Here is a 20,190-nt window from a genome sequence, read left to right as displayed (position 1 = left end):
CCTTGTCAAAGCTCATTTCAGTTAAAGAGAAATCTTTCCTTGTACTTTCTAGAATCAAATATGAATAGACAAAGGATCATAACTTTAATTTTCTGATTATCAGTTGAAGTACTTCATTCTGAACAGTGGAAATCTCACTTTTAAATGATGAAGAGGGTTCTATGACAACAATTTGATATTTCTTATCTTCCAATGTTTAAGGCTTATCTTGGAGTTTTCTTTGGGTTTTATTGAGTTTCTATAAGAGCGAAACTGCTTTCTGTAAAGCGAATGCAGCCTATGTTATTATTGGATGTACAGTTTGAGGCTCTATAAAACTGGTGTTCTGTATACACAAGATGTTTTAAGCATTTACTAGGCTCTATTGACAAAGTAAACACTTTACAGAAACTAAATTGTATCATTTTTTTGTCTTTTATAGTGAAACAATCATGTTTCTTCATGAAATATTTCATCAAGGACTAAAGGCAAGGATAGCAAACTGGCCTACTTTAATTTTAGGTAAGCACATTCTTTGAAGATATACAATTTTCTTTCATAATGACTAAAATTAGATTTATGCATTATCCTGAGTTGTCTGACGTTCACTCTTGACCTGTGAACTGCTGTAAGCACTTACAATCTGTCTGCTTTTTTGGGTCCTTCGAACCCGACCTTCGAAATCTCTTTGCATCTTTCTACTGGTTCTTCAAGACCAGAGTCCTATTTTGTCCCACAGTACATTTTCCCTAATCTGCCATTTCTCATGCACACTGAGACCTGTGCAGGTGTGACATTTAGGTCTGACTGCCAGAACTAAGTGATCTTCCCACTGAGAATAGATAATTTCTCAAGCACCAAAGGAAACAGCCATGTTTTCTTCTCTTTTCCAGCTGATTTATTTGATATTTTGCTGCCCATGCTAAACATTTATCAAGAATTTGTGCGTAATCACCAGTACAGTCTCCAAGTACTTGCCAACTGTAAGCAAAATAGAGATTTTGACAAACTCTTAAAACAGTATGAAGCCAACCCTGCCTGTGAAGGGAGGATGCTGGAAACATTCCTGACCTACCCAATGTTTCAGGTAAGCCACTGGTGTGTATTTTATAAGTCATTGGTTCCAGCTCAATGCACCAATACCTACCATGTCCTCATGAGGCTGGAAGCCTCCGTGAAGTGTGCCTGGGAAGAGTTATGCACCATGCCACCTTCTTAACTTTAGCTTTCATATACATGTAGTGTATGTAGAAGACCAGGTGTTTAAAAAGAAACACGTGTGTCATCTAGGACTCTCCTAGCAGAGGATTACAATAGCTCAAAACCTAGGTACATACGGTCATATAGGATGAGACTAAATGAAAGGATCTCTAGGATATGGAAACAAAAGCTTTATCTTGCGTGACTGTTGTTTTTAATGTACTATGTTATTTCTCTTCTCTTTTCTTACTCTTTGGTTAATCTAATATTACTGTATCCAACTTTGTTTCTTGGTATATTGCATACACATTTATTTGCTTATTTGAAATAGGAAATGGAAATGGGGAAAACAAGATGATTAGGGAGGGAAATGGGGACAAAACATGAGAAGTGGTATCAATGTGTGAGTAATATCGCACCTATTACCTGGCAAATGTAACTGTAACCCCTCTATACATTATCCCGACAATAAAATATAAAATATTTGTGTGTGTGTGTGTGTGATGCTAGGGATTGATCATCTAGCCTTGAAAATATGGAGCAAGCGCTTTTCTGCTCAGCTACATTCCCGGACCAGAAAACAGGCATTTTGAAGTACATAATTCAGGAATGATTTTGCTTTATAAGTAGCACTATTTTCTCCTTATAAAAAGATTCCACACAGACCTCTTTCATAGATTCTCCTCCTCCAGCGTGTTTAAAAATATTATTAGGTTTACAGAAATAGGATTCTGTGCAAATGTTCCAGTTTATGCTGGTTGCATAAAAGGTTCCTGGGGACTGCAGTGACTGCTGGGAAGGTCTCTTTGGTTTGCAGACTGTCTTCCCATCCCATCACGATGGCTGTTGAGTTTCCTTTGGCTAGAGCCAAGGGTAGACCTCTCTGATCACCCAAACTGTGAAGGCCTCAGAGCCAGAAGGCACTGGCTGACCTCATCGAGGCAGGCCAAGACCCAGAGTTCACTTCAGGAAGATGAAAGCAATGCAGGGGATCAAGTACCCTCACATTCTTTCCTGTCCTAAGGGCATTACTACTCAGAGCTCTGTTTGAATTAAGTAGCATTAAAGGCAAAAACATGCAGTGGATCTAGTGCTCTTTTGAAATGTGTCAATTCTGTTCTTTTGGAAAGGCATTGAATGTTCCCATTGTGGAATTTATGGGGCTTCTGGCGAGACCTCCAGATCATCATGTGGTAAACCCATTGTACTGATCATGTGTTCTGGTTATGGCGGAGTGCTTTGTCCTCCTAAGCAATCATCTCTGACCTTGGCCGGTCATTTTGTAGGCTTAGAATGAAATGCTGTTGTGGTTCACAGTGTTTGCCTGAAAACTTTCAGTCTTGCTCAAAACCCTGGAAATAGTTAGAGAAGTTTAGAAGATTTTTAAAAACCAAAAAGGATACACTTAAAACCACTTAAGTATAATGAAACTTTATAATGTTTTATTATTGTTTTTCATGGAACTAAATGACTTGAATTCTGCTTCTCTGAGGAAATAGTTCACAACAAATAATTTAGACTTTGATTGGGCCATATCCACATATCTACCATGAAGCAATTCATGTAGAATATTAATCTGTGGTTTTATTTTAATTTTCAACAATTTTCTCTATGAGATGATTCCACAGATTGTACCTGTGCAGCCAGCTCTAAGACCAGTGACTATTATAAAGGTGGAGTTATGGAAGAGACATAAAAAATGTAGAGAGGTTCTTAACTCTCTGATAGCTTGTTAGTTTTTTGCTATTTAATTCCCTCCTAGTATGATTACCTCTTTATGTGTGTGTGTGTGTGTGTGTTTATTCTGATACTGAGGCTTGAACTCAGGGCCCCAGACCTTTGCTTTGCTTTTTTTGCTGAAGGCTAGTACTGGACCACTTGTACCATACCTTCACTTTGGCTTTATGCTGGTCAATTGGAGTAAACAGTCCCACAAACTTTTCTCCCCTGCTTGCTCTCTTGATGTTTTTAAATGGCAGAATGAGGACCTATACACAGTTAAATACAGGGCCCTGGAAAGAGCTTCAGATTTTCTTAAGAGTGGTGAGATGCAACTTTACAAGAAGGAATAGGAGATACACTAGACCTCTTTGGCACAGGTCGAAACTTTCTTAATAAGGGCCAAGAATCACAACAGATCAGAGAAAGGCTGGATAAGTGGGACTGCATTAAACTGCAGAGCTTTGGTATGGCAAAGGACAGAACTAGTAAACTAATTAGGAAGCCTACAGAGTAGGAGAAGATCTTCACCAACCATATAACAGACAAAGGCCTCATATCTAAAATATATCAACAGCTCAAAAAATTAAATCAATCCAAAACTAATTTCCAAAGTAACAACTATCCCATTAAAGGATGGGCCAAAGACTTAAAGAGAGTCTTCTCTGAAGAAGAAACAAAAATGGCCTATAGACACATGAAGAAATGCTCAATATCTCTGGTCATAAAAGAAATGCAAATCAAAACAACTCTAAGATTCCACCTCACTCCAGTTAGAATGGTCAGGATCAAGAAAACTAATAACAACAGATGCTGGAGGGGATGTGGCCAGGAGGGATCACTACTACACTGTTGGTGGGAGTGAAAACTCATTCAACCACTATGGAAAGCAGTATGGCAGTTCCTCAAAAGACTAAACATAGAGCTCCCCTCTGACCCAGCAATTCCACTACTTGGCATTTACCCAATCATCCAGAAACAAAGACATACTAAATCCACCAGCACAACAATGTTCATTGCAGCACTATTTACCATAGCAAAGATATGGAACCAACCTAGATGTCCCTCAGTTGATGAGTGGATCAACAAGATGTGGTATTTGTACACAATGGAATTCTATGCTGCTGTCAGAAAGAATGACATTGCCCCGTTTGTTAGGAAATGGAAAGACTTAGAAAAGATCATATTAAGTGAAGCCAGACTCAAAGGAACTTAGGCTCAATGGTTTCCCTCATTTGTCATAATCAGTAGAAACCTTGGGCTCTCATAGCAGAGATTTGCAATAGAGCAAAACCTTGATACAAAAGGCCATATAGTAGGACGCTAAATGAAAGGATCTCTAGGATATAGAAACATAAGCCATATAATGAATGATTGTTGTTCTTAATGTACTATGTTATCTCTCATCTCTTTTGCTGTCCCTTGGTTATCTCATATTGTTACAGTATCTCACTTTGTTACCTGATATACGGGATATATTTGTATTTGGTTATTTGAAATAGGATAGGGAAGGGGGAAAACAAGATGAGGGGCGGGGGTGGGGGGAGGGAAATGGAGACCAAGACATGTGAAAGGGTGTCAATGTATGGGAATTAATGCACCATTTATCTGGCAAATATCATGTAACCCTTCTATTAATTACAATAATAAATATATGAAAAAAATAAAAAAATGAAATGATCGCGTTTAACATTAAAAAAAAAAAAAGAGTGGTGAGATGCCCTTTCACCATCCTTCCCATTCTCCTCCTAGACTCAATAAAGATGACTAAGGAGTTTGACCCATATTAGAGAACACTGGACTAGGAATCCTGAAGAGACTTGATGCCTTGCTCACTCTCAGTCACGTTCGGAAAAATAATTGAAGCAGTCAAAATCTCCACTTCTTCCTCTCTAATGGAGGCACCCGAACTCTGTGTATCTCTAAAACTTTTGTCTCTAGTCCTGCCTGGACTTTGTTGATTGGACAGTTTAATTGAGCAACCATGTGGTGTTTCAGAGGACATGGTGTTAGCTAGGCGTCTCCCTCCCGCACTGTAGTGACCTCAAGCCCTACAATTCAATGGAAAGCTCAGATGTTAAGATTATTTGGCTTCTTCCAGACCAGAGTAACTTAAGCCTTGCGAAAGTCATTGCTCTGGGAGAACCTTTAAACTTAAAGAATTGATCTGAAATCGGCCCAATTGCAGGATACAAGCAAACTGAAAGAACACTGACGTGTGCTTATTTGGTTTTTTATAATGCTGAAAAGAGTAAGAGGAGAAAATATGGAGTTTGCTGCATATAGAGCTTGTATCTCTTGATTCAAGATACATAGAGCTCCTCTGTATCTCTCCTCTGTCTTCACTTGGTGTCTCTTCAGCCTGCCTTTTTATCTCAATGAGTAAGACAGAAATGATTGAGGGGGGAGGGGCATCCCCTTTCTAGTAGCCTGAAGTCTTACCAGATTCATTCTGTACTTGTTGGGTTATTGTGGTTCTTTCATGAATGAGGCAGAATAGTCATGAAGATGTCATCTCTCAGAGTCTGGGATGTGTCAGCTTCTCTTTACATATGCTGAATTGCAGGAATATCTACTTGCCTCCACCTTGCTCCTGTTTAGGTGGAAATTTTTGGATGAAACACCATGAAGAGGTAACCCTTACTCCTACTGCCAGTGTGCTTCAGACTCAAACTGATTTCAGCTCAGATATGAGCACACAGGTTGGTGTAGGGGCAGAGAGAGAAGATGGTTATTGTCTGCTTCCTACTGAATGGGTTATGGAAATATGGAGTAATGGAAATAGGGAGAATTTGTATGATGCAGCAATATTATTCCCAATGGGATAACTAGACTTGTATTTCCAAGTGTTACCAAGAAAATTTTTGTGGATCATGTGACTTGGACTCTGGGCCTGGCTGTTGTCCCTGAGCTCTTCAGCTCAAGGCTTCTGCCCTGCCCCTTGAGCCACATCCCCACTTCCTGTTTTCTAGTGGTTAATTGGAGATAAGAGTCTCACAGCCTCTAGTGCTTGGACTGGCTTTGAACTGTGATCCTCAGATCTCAGCCTCTTGAGTAGCTAGGATTACAGGCATGAACCACTGTGCCCAGCGAACAAGAAAAATTTTAATGGAAAATAATATAGTCATTAATAAAAATTTTATTTAGCAAACACATAGGCTTGGTAGTACTATTTAAATTGATTTTGACTGCTCATTTATTTATTAGGATACATGTGTGCTGAAAGTCAATAGGCAAGTTGATCATAAAATCTGGTACTGGCAAAAGTAGCACTTATAGCTGTCACTGTGCAATTAGTCACTGCCACTGGAGAGGTAATTAATGTAGAGTAACTAATATTAATTCATATTGAGTTAATTAGTACAAAGTAATTAATATTAAGTCACATTAAGTAATTTTATTTGGATTAACATAAAGTAATGATTATTTGTTCCATTGTTAAAACCAGTATGTATTTAATTTCAGCAACCATTGTGATTATGGAGTTTCTCTGGCAACCTAGTGGCAATCAGCCCTTGCCTATACAGATGAGCTCTTTTCAGAGTCATCATTTCTCTGCACAAATTTCTATCCCTGTTTCTTGGCAGTGCTAGCATTTATTTGTTTCTCTACCACAAAGTGGAAAGGGCCAGTTACCAAATTCAGCTTCATCCATTGAATTGTAGCCAGGGAGCTCTTTAAAATAGATTTCCCTAATGGAGGAGGAACATGCAGCTATTGACTAAACTTAGTTTTGTGTGGTTGCAGTGCATTGTAAGTAGGCAGGCTCTTCCACTCCTGCACCTCTATTTAAAAAAAAATGGGTACATTAGCTGTTGTTTGCTCAGTGTTCTGTGGAACTAGTAAGTCTACAGGAAGTTATCCATCATAGGATTGTGCCAGCAAAAGAGGTATCTAAAAGCACTTATATCCCGGAAGACTACATGTGTGATATTGTTGAAGGCTGTTTTGGTGAGAAGTTTGTGTAATGAGGAGGCAGCAAGCTGCCTTCATCCAATGGTGGGAAGGTCTCCTATGTTTCCCCTCCAAAGAATTCCACCCTCCTTGATTGCTCCACAGATCTTAAGTTCTGTGTCCGTGCCATAGGTGACTGCAAGGTGTGCTAATGCATAAGGGTTATACACAAAATGTTAGTAAATGCTGACACTGTATAAGAGAAAAAAGCAGATTCACAAATAGGGCCATCAGATCACCAGATAGAGGGTCCACCCGAAGCTGCACACAGGGTTCTAGCAAACTGCTTTCTGTCCCTATTCTCCGAGATGCTTCCTAGTGCTAAGACCCCCAATCCCACAGAAGTGACCCACTGAGGTGGGATCTTGAAGGGAAGCATCTTGTAAGGGGGTTCCCTAGCAAGCTCTGCCGTTGCTCATGAGGCCATCATGGAAAAATAACTGAACCTCTCCTATCATGTTACTTGCTTGGAGAGTAGATAACTCATCTTACATCCATGAATGTGTCTGTGAAGTCTAAAGCATTCTTAGTTGTAAGTAGACAAGGTTATGTGACATGTTGTTCGTGTGTGATCTTGAAGGGAAGCATCTTGTAAGGGGGTTCCCTAGCAAGCTCTGCCATTGCTCACGAGGCCATCCTGGAAAAATAACTGAACCTCTCCCACTATGTTACTTTGCTTGGAGAGTAGAAAACTCATCTTACATCCATGACTGTGTCTGTGAAGTCTAAAGCATTCTTAGTTGTAAGCAGACAAGGTTATGTGACATGTTGTTCATGTGTGCTACTGAAATTAAATGCACAATTCGTGCTTCTTACAAGTACTCTGTTTTATAAGTCAGGAAGATGAATATGTATACTGACAAACTGTAACTTAAGTTAGATCTCCACCATGGTCTATTATGGTTGATGGTGTTTCTTCCTTGGAGAAATTCAGGTAGAAAAAGTACAAATAAATAATCTAGGTAAACAATAATTTTAGAGATGTAGCAAAATGTAATAAAGGAGAAATTAATGCCATTGCACAGTCAATTTTGAAAAATTACTTAAACAAAGATATCTAAAATACAGGTTCAAGTTACTTGATGATAGCTTTGTTTCCCTATGAGTAAGTTGCCAAAATCCAAGTCAAAAATAATTATATAAAATATTAAAGAAACATTGGTTTCTTTGTACTTGAATACTTTATTACTACCTTTAACTTAGTGAAACCAATTTGATAATCACACTATGGAGATATTTTATTAGCAGTCATTTAATTGTACAAGGGAGTTTCATGTTAGCATGCTTATTTGTGTATACAATACATCTTGATCAGAGTCACCCTTCCAACATTCTCCCTCCTCCCATCTTCCTTCCTAAACCCTTGTAGTTTTATGATATTCTCCTTCTATCCCCCTCTCAGTCCACCCCTCTAGTCCTGACACCCTAGACACTGCTCAGTTTTAGTCCTAGCATTCATATTTCTATGGCTACCTTGTCTTGTGTGCTCGGTAAAGTCTTTTTGGGGGGAGTGTGTGTATGTGTGTGTTTGTATGAAGTTTTGCATACTGAATTCTCCAGGGATTTCTTTAAAGGATTATTTGCAAATCAATTAAATTCATGACAGTAGAGATCAGCTTCTCAGAGATGATGGCACAGTAGAGTGCTGCTCCATGTGATGCATCTTGACCTCTCACTCACACTGGCTTTTGTCTCATGTAGATCCCCAGATATATCATCACACTGCATGAACTCCTGGCTCACACACCTCATGAACATGTGGAGAGAAAAAGTCTGGAGTTTGCCAAATCAAAACTGGAGGAACTGTCCAGGTATGCAGAAAGTTTGTGATTGAACAACAGCATCTTAGTCTTCTTTGGGGACCCATGAGGCCTGTGTTAAGGATCAAGAAGTAAAGTATAAGTTGAGCATGGTGGCTCATGCCTGTAATCCTAGCTACTCAGGAGGTTGAGATCTGAGGATCTGGGTTCAAGGCCAGCACTGGCACAAAAGGACCTAAGACTCTTAACTCCAATTAATCACTAGAAAATGGGAAATGGGGCTGTGGCTCAAGGGATGGGGTGGTAGCCTTGAGCTGAAGAGCTCAGGGACAATGGCCAGGCCCAGAGTTCAAGCCCATCACCTACAACAAAAAAAAGTAAACTATAAATCCCAATTCTCAGATTCACTTTAATTTTAAATATAAGCTCTGAATCACAATTCACTTTACTTATTTACTTGTATATTTAGCCTGTAGTAGTGCTTAAAATCAGGGATTTAAGCTCACATGGCTTTTTTGTGTTCACAGCAGTTGCTCTATCACTTGAGCCATGCCTTCAGGCAGTTTGCTGCTTAACTGCAGATGGAGTCTCTTGAACTTTTCTGCCTAGATTGACTTTGAACCATAATCCTCCAAGTCTCAGCCTCTGATGCAATGCTAGGTTTTTTTTTTTAGCATGAAGCATAACATATTTTATTTTGTCCATAAAATATTCCTCCATGCAATGTTAGTTTTTAACGAAGAAAAACAAATACTTTTAGAAGAAAAACTTTAGCATGTGAATTTATGTAATGGAGATTAGGTACAATTTGTTTTAAATTTGGAAATGTTCACAATTTTCCTTCATACTGGAAAAAATGTAGTTGTATTTTTGCTCTTCAGATTTGGCAAAAGCTAGAGAAGTTAGAATGTGTATTTCTTTTCCTTTTCCATTTGTATTTTCTTTTCTCTTTTGGTACTACCGGAGTTTGAGCTCATAGCTGCAGGAACTCTTCCACTTAAGCCATGTCTGAGTTCCCTAGAGTTTATATTTTTTTGGTGACTTTTCATTGTTGTAGAGATTATTTCTATCTGTGTTCCCTTAGCTTATATAAGATAAATTTATTCTCTTTCCAAGGATTGATACTTCAATGAAGAGAGCTAGCTCTATAAAATGATAGGTTGTTTTCCTGTTCCATGCAGAGCCAGTATTTCAGGCTACTCACTGATGGCCAAATTATACCATTTACAGGCATCTCAGGTATTGACCTTGCTTGACTGAAAATGCTCAGTACATCCCCCAGGCTTTGAACTTGTACCAATTTAATCAGAGCAAGTTCAAAACCAACCTTCACCATTGAAGCTCATCTTTGCCTATGCCCTGAGATAACAGCTAGCATCTCTCACTGTGATCCTGTCTGCATTGTGTCTGACAGGGTAATGCATGATGAAGTGAGTGACACTGAAAACATAAGGAAAAACCTTGCGATTGAAAGAATGATAGTGGAGGGCTGTGACATTTTGCTGGACACCAGCCAGACTTTCATCCGCCAAGGTAAGTTCTGGTCAAGCAGACCTGTGGGATCTGTGGAGCAGCAACAGGGATGCATTCTGGAGCAGGCCTCATTGAACTGTGTGACTTGTGCAGTTCGTGCAGGACATCCTCACCGCCTTGCCCGAGGCTGTGGTTGAGGCCCACCTCTGTGCTGTTTCTTTTCAGGGGCCATGAATAACAGCAACACAATAATAGTAAAGCACGAGTGGGACAGTAAGTTACACTCTGATTGGACTCTCCTCCTCAGTGGACCGGACATTCTCTGCAGCTCCAAGGAAGACAGATCAGTCTGGCCAATGGAAGTGGCAGTACAAGGTGGTGATGATATCCAGACAAAGGTCCAAGAGAAACTCACATTCCTCAAAGCCCTTTCACATAAAAGCGAAGACAATGTCCGAAGTGAAAACAGTTGCTTCTTGTTCCCATTTCTCATCAGCACTTCTGGAGCAGCCCCCATGACATAATTTCATGCAACTGGTGACATCCATTAGCTGATAGAATCTTTCCCAGTAATCACTGGCATGCCATGGTCATGGTGAAGCTATTGGGCACTGAGAGTAGACTTTGGGGACATTACCTGGTTGTGTAACTTCTGAAATGACCAGAAATGGTGGAGAAGCAACAACCTGACAGAGTATCTTCCTTCTCAACTCCTTTATTTCTCTAAAATACAAGAAGTCAATGATGTCCCCAGTTCCTTTTCAGTGCTTGGATATTTTCAGAAAGCAGAAGATGTCTGTATAATGGTTTGGGGTGATCAATATGCTATACTGAATGCATTTATAATTTTGAATTTGGTGAGGAGTGGAATATGAATGCAGATCTCAAAGTAATCATGCCATTTTTTTGGTTATAATGTGGCAATATCCTTTGAAGAGATTTGCATCACTATTGCCTACCATAACGTGCTGCTAAAGCTAGTTTTTTTTTTAATTAACCATATCAAAAACACAGTATGCTGTGCACATTAATTTTTTTTGCCAGTCCTTGGTCCTTGGACTTTCTCAAGGCTAGAGCTCTACCACTTGAGCCTCAGCACCACTTCTGGTTTTTTTCTATGTATGTGGTACTGAGGAATCGAACCCGGGTCTTCATGCATGCTAGGCAAGCACTCTACCACTAGGCCAAACTCCCGGCCCTGCACATTAATTTTTGCACAGACTACTTAAAATGTTTAATGCCTGCCATTCTATATTTCCATTATTTATTTACATTAAGAGAATATGCTAGAGCTTGGAGGTATATTTTAGGAAATGATTTCTGCTCCTGTTTTTGGTTAATTTTTCTAAGTAATGGAATGTAATGAGAACATGGAGTCTTTGCCAATTTCCCTGCAATTTTCGATACAGTGTCCCTTTTTTGGTTTTGTGCTTGTTCAGAACTTAGTCTTTGTGCCTTCACCTACCAGAAGCCATTTGGATACCTATAATTCCATTCTAGGCGATACCAAACTATCAACACAGGTAGGAAGTTGTTGGGAACCAATGAGAAACACATAAAATGTATTTGTGTCTGTTTTATAACATACCAAATGATTTTGTGGGCCTTAATTCAGCCTTTTGACTGGGTGTTCCAACTCTTGATATCACTTTTGTGCCTATGGAAGGTTTTACCAGGCTTATGTCAGAAATCTCTAAGAGCCTTTTGTTCTACTGCTTTCTGCCCACTCTCTTGTTAACATGAACCAACTATCCTTTCCATTTCCAAGGCTTTTGTTCTTGATGCACCGATTCTGTTATTCTCTATATAGGTATCTGTCTGCATGCCTTTCTCTCTATGAGCTCCAAAGGGCAGCATTTTTTAATTCTTTCTGCTTCAACTTATCTAGAATGATGGTTACATTATAGCTACCTGGGCAGTGGGCCAGGAGTAAATTGAACCATTTATTGAATTGCAATTGGTTTGTAAGTTATATTATTGTATATTTTTGTCTTGTATTTGGAGTTCACCAAAGATGCCAATTAACTTACCTATACTTTATAATATGGGAGAATGGAAATACAATTTCTTTAATGAGCCTTCAATTTCTTACAGGACTTTTGATTTAATAGTATTATTACTCATAAACATTTAATATAGTCCTTAGATTTTATTAAGTGAGTTTGTAAATGTACCAATACTGAGAAATGTCAGAAAGTCAAATATATTGAATGTGGTTTCTTTTTCATTGCACATGGAGAGAAAACAATTATGTGTCACTTAAAGTCCTGTCTACAAGTTATTTATTCCTTGTTATGTACCTTATTTAAGGCACTCTTTGAGCTTTTATTGTTTCTTTTCGGGGTTACCTTTTAGCAGGATTTTCTGCATGCTTGACCTAGATAGTATGTTTGTAATCATACAATAAAGGTGTTTGTAAATGCTGGATGTTCATCTGAAAGTAGAAAGTGATCAATTACAGAAAATTTAGAAAGTTTGCACTGCTTCAGAAATTTATCTTCATTTTTTTCACTGCTGAATAGAGTGATAAAGCATTAACAAGTCCTGAAGGACATTCTGTAGAAAAGCCAGGAGTCTTGCTGCAAGTCAGCCCCAATTATTAGATAAGCTGGTAGTCTGGATGCCAAGGAACAGGCCAAAGCAATGATCTGACATCGAGGAATTACTATTTTAATTCAATCTCTTCATTTTGTATTAACTAAAATGAAATCTTTTCTTCAAGTTTCCTGGCTGTGCTGAAATATAACGTTAAACATAAAATTGAATGTTAAAACAAGTCTATATAAAATTAAGCTCAAAATGGGGACCATGACATGAGAAAGGGTATCAATGTATGTGAAGTAATGCACCTTCTATCTGGTGAATATAATGTAACCCTTCTATTAATTACAATAAAATATATAAAAAGAAAAGAATTAAGCCCATTCCTGTTGAAACTTCTCATTTTTAATTCATATTAGAATAGATTTTTGTCCATTCTTAGTAAATGTAGGTATAGATTATGCATGTTAATAGGTGGTTGCCAAGGAAATTCCTTTTATTTACCTCCACAGTACTTGTTAATGTATGAGCTAACAGTGTATTTTGAAATTTCTGACTTAGAAAATTACTAAATTGCTAAATGCATTTGCCAGTGAACACATTATTATTGAGTTTTCACAGACTTGGTTAGTGCTTTTCTGAAAATGGCTGTCTAATCCATTTGCTTATCCAGACATGGGTCTAAGCTTGCCTGTCAATAGTCTAACTAATCTACTTGGAAGACTCATGCTCAAGGCAGCATGGCTACTGCCTCAAGCCATCCTTTACTTTCCCAAGTTTCTATCTTTTTATGCTGTTAAATCCACTGCCATCTCCTCATGGGAGTGGTTTTTTTTTTTTTTTTTTTTTTTTTTTTTTTGCCAGTCCTGGGCTTGAGCTTAGGGCCTGAGCACTGTCCTTGGACTTTCTCAAGGCTAGAGCTCTACCACTTGAGCCTCAGCACCACTTCTGGCTTTTATCTATGTATGTGGTACCGAGGAATGGAACCCGGGTCTTCATGCATGCTAGGCAAGCACTTTAACCACTAGGCCAAACTCCTGGCCCTCATGGGAGTGTTTTTAGGAGAGCTATTTAGTCACTGGCCTCAGTTTTCCAACATGGAAAATGGAAAGAGGATTGAATGATGTCTTCTGAAAACCTTATGGCTTTGACTCCATCCATTACTCTGTGAGGACAACTTTGTGGCTGCCATGACTTGCTTATTAACTGTTCTTTTTGCCTTCTGCTTCCTATATACCTCTTCAACATTTTAAATTTAATTCTTCCACTTATATGAGTTGCCTATCAGTTTGCTCCCACCTACACTGCCTCCTCCATTTACTCTCCTCGTGTCCAATCATTCCCCTGGAGCTTTCTCTTGGTCCTTTGTTTCTTATTCCCCTTGCCACTTCCAGGCTGGTTCTATGCTGCTCTTTGGGCCCAGAATAACTGCCTACTCTCTGTCTGTCATGCATCCCACATAAATATTCACCTAAATAGATGATGTGAAATCAGGGCATAAACCTGTGGGTCCTTTAGCACCTAGCACATTTTTTTCTACCTTGTTAAAGGTAGAAGCCATTTGGAAAACTCATGAAGATTGTGACTCACAAGCATAGTTTTATTGTCTTAGGTATGTATGGTCTTTATATAAAGAATGTCAATGTTTTTCCACTAGTAGAAGTAATATGTGTTTGTTTCAAATATCATGAAGCTTCAGCACATATGAAGAAGAAAATAAAGGTTTTGACTCTCTCTTAGTGATGACCACTGTTAAAACTTAAGGGCTTTTTGTTTAATAGTTAATTGTGCCAGTACTACAACTTTCACTCGATGGCTTGATCTCAGTTGGCTTTTTAGCTCAAGGCCATACCTCCATTGGAAGATAAGATTTCTCTTGGACTTGGAGATGAGTCTCATAGACTTTTCTGCCCCGGCTGGTTTCAGACTATACTCAGAGTTCAGCCTCCTGCATAACGGGTATTACAGGCATGAGTGACCAGTGTTCAGCCCATTTAATAGTTGTTATGAAGTTGACAGAAGCCTGTGGAGGACTGCATTTGGGGTAGATCGTGGATTAAACAAATATAAGAAATATTCCTTAGGAGATATGAGAAGTCTAAATCAAAGGCACTTTCCAAGAATCTTTCCTCTTACTTTTTGATATGATATTTAACAGAGATTAAAAATTTCTTTTATAGGGCCATGGAGGCTATTATTAGAGTACAATCTAAAAGTTACTAGAAGTAAACTTGATATTATGTAAAATATGCCCATTAGCTTCTCATTTCAAAAGAAAGATAACTCCTGTGAGAGTCATAGTTATTGTTTTATGTGGCTTACTTTCCTTTTAGATTACACAAAGGTCTTTTATCATACATAATTTCTTTACATTTTCCTTTTTACTAGTGTGTATTTGTACAAAGCAATGGGTTTCATCGAATCACATATAACTTAAAGTAACTGTCCTTTTAAAATTGGTCCTTTAAAAAACAACTGGTTCTTAGCTAAATTACATAGAAATATATAACCTGAATTTCTTAAAAACATGGATATATTATGTCCCCTTTTAAATCAAAAGTGTACTCCATTTCATACGCTGTTTATTCTACTTACATAGAATAAATTCTATGTGCTTTTGTGTAGCTATATAATTTTCATGGCATTGTTATGAATGAATTGTCTGGTTTCAGATTGCTGAGAACAAGTGGAAGAAGTGCCTCATTGTTTGAATTAAATTGACCTTTTCCACTTATGTTTCCACTTATTGACAAATCAATTCTAAAGTATTTTACAAAAGGAGACACATCAATCTTAAATACATTTTTTTCTTCTCAGAGTGTGTTGGAAATGTATTTGTTAAAATGGTACATCAAATAAATCCTTGGTGTCTTGGAATAAAGGCTCCTTTGTTCGTTTTGAAGTACTTACTTTGTAGTACTTACTTGGCAGAACTTTAATTGCTATGTATTCTTCACTTTTGTAACCACCAGGTTCTCTTATTCAAGTACCTTCAGTTGAAAGGGGAAAACTTAGTAAAGTTCGTCTGGGTTCATTGTCTTTGAAAAAGGAAGGAGAGAGACAGTGCTTCTTATTTACAAAACATTTTTTAATTTGTACAAGAAGTTCAGGAGGAAAGCTACATCTGCTGAAGGTATGGGTTTTTCTGTAGCTATTCCATTTATTCCATGTTCCCAGCACTTAAGAAGTTTTCTCTATGGTGAATCCCATAACTTGCAATTGTCATAAAATAGATGGCCATGATTGTACAAAGAGAGTGGTAATGGACAGCTAAAATCTTTAACATTTTAGCTTGTTGTCATTTGGATTCAGAGTAGTAGACATTAATTTTAAGTGGACATTATCATAACAAAGTGAAAGTAAAATCGTTCCCTGGACAAAATTAGGACTGGTTGGTGGCTGCTACAAAAATTGTGTCAAATTATGATAGTGCCCTGATATAATATTTACTGTTATTTTACCTACATACAAGAAGTCAGCAACCTATAGTCTAGAATGTGTTTCCTGTTTTTGTTAATAAAGGTTTATTGGAACACAACCACTCTGATTTGTTTACAAATTGTCCTTAGCTGCTTTCATGGTAAAATGGTAGATTTGGAGAGTTGTGATAAAAATGAAATGGCCTTCAAATCTTATTTTCAATCTGTCCTTTTATAGAAAAGTTTTTTTCTGGCTATATGCTTTTACTATTGCCTACAAATACTATTCAATGGCTTCCTACTGAGTTGGTGGGTTTAGCATTTTGTTTGGTTATAGTTGCTATCTAAATTCACTGTGATGTTGGCCCTGGTTCCATAGATGGAGTCACTATAATTTATGAGCATTCATAGCAATAATTGAATGCAAGAAGAAACTGAATGCGACATATCTTTTGACACATTTGAGTTTGAATTTGGATTCTATTAAAAAATGCTTTGATTGAAGAATAGCCATGCTTTCTTTTGTGGCAAGTCACATATAAGATTTATAAATTAGAGCTTCCCAACTTACAAAAGACTTTTGGCCTCTTCATGACAAATTGGTTTGTTTCCAGACAGGTGGGGTTCTCTCTCTCATAGAGTGCACATTGATTGAGGAGCCTGATGCAAGCGATGATGACTGTAAGTCACATTCTTTAACTCCGAAAAATGTTAGGATAAATAAAAGTTCCCTAGCTTTAAATTTTCTTCTAGTTTAAGAACTCCCATGGGGACAGAAAAGATGCTGAAGATAAACTCCCTAATGTCATTTATCTGTTGAGCACTGAACCTGTGACCCTTGTCAAACAATTTCAGGAGCTGAAATTTCCCTGAATTTATCTCATGATAGTGACCTTTCAATGGCAGGGACAGAAAAAAAAAAGAAAAGTATTAGATTTCTGGGCAATATGGAAATTAAATGTGAGATGAGGAGATTGGGATAGTAGTCATGAATAACTAACTAACCTCAGCTATTCCATCTTCCACCTTAAACTTAATAAGGCCTTTCTCATGTGTAAGAAACGCACCATTGGTGAGATGCTATACTGAATGCACACAGACCATAATGGTAGTTATATGGAAGCAGCTAGTATTCATAGTTTGTATCCACAGCTAATTCTTTGGTGTTTGTGTGTTGAAGCCAAAGGTTCTGGGCACATGTTTGGACACCTGGACTTTAAGATAGTGGTGGAACCTCCTGACTCTACCCCTTTCACTGTGGTATTGTTAGCACCTTCACGCCAGGAGAAAGCTGCCTGGATGAGTGACATCAGTCAGGTAAGGTAGAAAATTATTAATTATTAATAGAATCCTTCAGATATTTAACATTTTTGAATGACTGGTAACTGAAAGGGGAATAGAGAATGAATGACAATAACAAATGTTTTACAAGCCTGCTTTCTCTCATTTATTTATTATAATTGTATTCTGAAGAGAAACAGAGCTAAGTATTAATCTTATTTCATGTGTGAGAATTGTGAGATTCAGGAAGCTAAGCATTGGCAAAAGTCATATGGATTTTTATCTGTATGGAGTCAGTACAGATTTAAGCCACATCTTCTTACTGCTCTATCCTATATAATAGACTCTTATGTGGAATTTGGCTTATATGATCTGATGCTGAATCAATAGCTAGAAGGGAAATGGTATATTTTCTTAATAAAATAATGAAAATATCAGCTCTTCCACAATTCCTTGTGCATAGTTGCATTTTTATGGTGATTTATACATACTTTCATCATCTCTTAGCTGCATCAATTAGTACCTCATTAAGTAATGCATCCTTATCTTACAAAATGCTCCATCATCCATTGATTCCATGAACATTTACCAAGGAATGCTTATGTGCTTCCAGATCTTGTGCAGGTACCAAGGTATGCCATGGAGCTTACTCTCCAGGAAACAAGCTATCTCATAGGGCAGAACAAATATAGCTTGACACAAAAAAACATTTTTTATTAAGTAATTTTTTATTGTGATTAATAGAAGGGTTACATTATATTCACCAGATAGAAGGTGCATAACTTCACAAACATTTGATACCCTTTCTCATGACATGGTCCCTGTTTCCCTCCCAGCCCCCCCCCCACTTATCTTGATTTCCCCCTTCCCTCTCCAATTTCAAATAACCAATTAAGCACATATAAAATATATCAGATAACAAGGTGAAAAATTGTAACAATATGAGATAACCAAGGGATGGCAAAAGAGATGAGCGATAACATAGTACATTAAGGACAACAGTCACTCATTATATGGCTTTTGTTTTCCTTATCCTGGAGGTCCTTACATTTACACGAATGGGGTGATGTCATTCTTTTCTGATGGCAGCATAGAATTCCATTGTGTATAAGTACCACATCTTCATGATCCATTCATCTACTGAGGGACATCTGGGTTGATTCCATATCTTACTTATGGTAAATAATGCTGCAGTGAGCAATGTTGTGCTAGTAGCTTTAGTATAGCCTTGTTTCTGGACAATTGGGTAAATGCCTAGTAGTGGAATTGCTGGATCATAGGGGAGCTCTATTTTTAGTCTTTTGAGGAACTGCCATACTGCTTTCCATAGTAGTTGAGTTTATACTCCCACCAACAGTGTAGTAGCAATCCCTCCTGGCCACATCCTCACCAACAACTGTTGTTAGATTTCTTGATAATGGCCATTCTAACTGGAGTGAGGTGGAATCTCAAAGTCATTTTGATTTGCATTTCTTTTATGGCCAGAGAACTTGAACATTCCTTCATGTGTCTATAGGCCATTTTTAGTTCCTCTTCAGAGAAGACTCTCTTTAAGTCTTTAGCCCACCTGTTATTTATTTATTTATTTAAGTGTACAGAGGGGTTGCATTTATATTCACCAGATAGAGGGTGTATTATTTCTCACATATTGATATTCCTTCTTATGTTTTTGTCCCCATTTCCCTCCCCCTTCCCTCATTTTTCCCCTCCTATTTCAAATGAACAGGTAAACATCTATATAATATACCAGGTAACAAAGTGGGATACAGTAACAATATGAGATTAACCAAAGTAGCCCACCTTTTAATGGGATGGTTATTTCTTGGAGGATTTGTTTTTGAGAGGTTCAATTTTTTGAGCTGAGTATTTTAGATATGAGTGTTAACACCTTATTTTTGTTTTTATCCCATTCATTTCTATCTATAGCTGTATAAGTTTTTCATATTGATTCTTCTAGTGACTACATATGTATGTATATGTGTATATATGCATTGAACATATGTATGTGTCATGGATATATACTTTACCACATACATTTACCATTTTTATAACTTCTCTCAAATAATTAGGCATTGAACCTGTTTCCAAATTTTAGGATTAATGCAGACTGTGGTGTTAATGTCTTTATGTGGGAGTTTTTGTACTCTTTAGAGTTCCCTCATGATACCTGTTCACTAAAGAATACAAGGCTGGCATAGAGGGAATGACTATAAGATTAATAGTTTGATACTCAATTTCTCCAAGAAGTACAAAGCTCATTATTTTCCCTCCATGATGAATACGGTTTCTATGTGAAATGTCAATGTGAAAATTATGTTACATTTATCCCTTTTACCAAAAATTTAATGGAAAACTAGTCTTTTTCCTTCTAGTGGTTTTAATTTACATTTATGCAATTATTAAGATTAGTATTTTCTCCTATTTATATTTCTTGTCTAATTATACTAGCTAGACATTAATTCACTGGGACTACCCTTACAGACTTGAAAAATGAGCATATTATTGCCATTCGAATCATGAACATGTTCTCCATTGTTTTTATCTTTCAAAGTTTTTGTCACTTTGTTTTTCAAAATGTTATTTTTGTGGAATGATTTGAAACCATGTTGCGAGCCATTTTATCATGTTATACTAATCATATATGGTTCTTATTTAAGGCAGTTTTGTCTCCTGAGTATCAATACAACCCCAGTTTCATATAAGGAATTCTACAAAATTTAAGCCTTTCAACTTTGCTGGATCTCTTTCTGAAGCAGTAATTTTGAGGAGGAACAATTGTTTGACTGATGAATTGCCCCTTTAGTTGCTCCAGCAGGGCCATAATTAACTGTTGGTGCCTCCAGCAAAACATGCAAATGGCTAAT

At 37.6% G+C, this 20,190-nt stretch overlaps 1 protein-coding gene across 4 annotated transcripts in view; it reads left to right on the top strand.

Moving 5' to 3' along the window:
• The window catches only part of Rasgrf2 (Ras protein specific guanine nucleotide releasing factor 2), a 202,305-nt gene that overhangs the window by 90,069 nt on the left and 92,046 nt on the right, over positions 1 to 20,190 (top strand). For all 4 annotated transcript variants that reach the window (XM_090331693.1, XM_090331691.1, XM_090331692.1 and 1 more), the window contains exons 6-12: positions 422 to 501; positions 873 to 1,066; positions 8,554 to 8,663; positions 10,027 to 10,145; positions 15,599 to 15,759; positions 16,660 to 16,726; positions 17,226 to 17,362. In XM_090331693.1, the coding sequence (XP_090187819.1) occupies positions 422 to 501; positions 873 to 1,066; positions 8,554 to 8,663; positions 10,027 to 10,145; positions 15,599 to 15,759; positions 16,660 to 16,726; positions 17,226 to 17,362 (868 nt within the window). The remainder of the gene's footprint in view (positions 1 to 421; positions 502 to 872; positions 1,067 to 8,553; positions 8,664 to 10,026; positions 10,146 to 15,598; positions 15,760 to 16,659; positions 16,727 to 17,225; positions 17,363 to 20,190) is intronic.

The sequence above is a fragment of the Megascapheus bottae genome, chromosome 4, assembly GCF_031878675.1.
Source record: "Megascapheus bottae isolate mThoBot1 chromosome 4, mThoBot2.hap1, whole genome shotgun sequence".
In the NCBI taxonomy this organism is placed as follows: Eukaryota; Metazoa; Chordata; class Mammalia; order Rodentia; family Geomyidae; genus Megascapheus; species Megascapheus bottae.
Note: the sequence above shows the minus strand (reverse complement) of the source record. Positions and strands in the feature narration are given on the sequence as shown.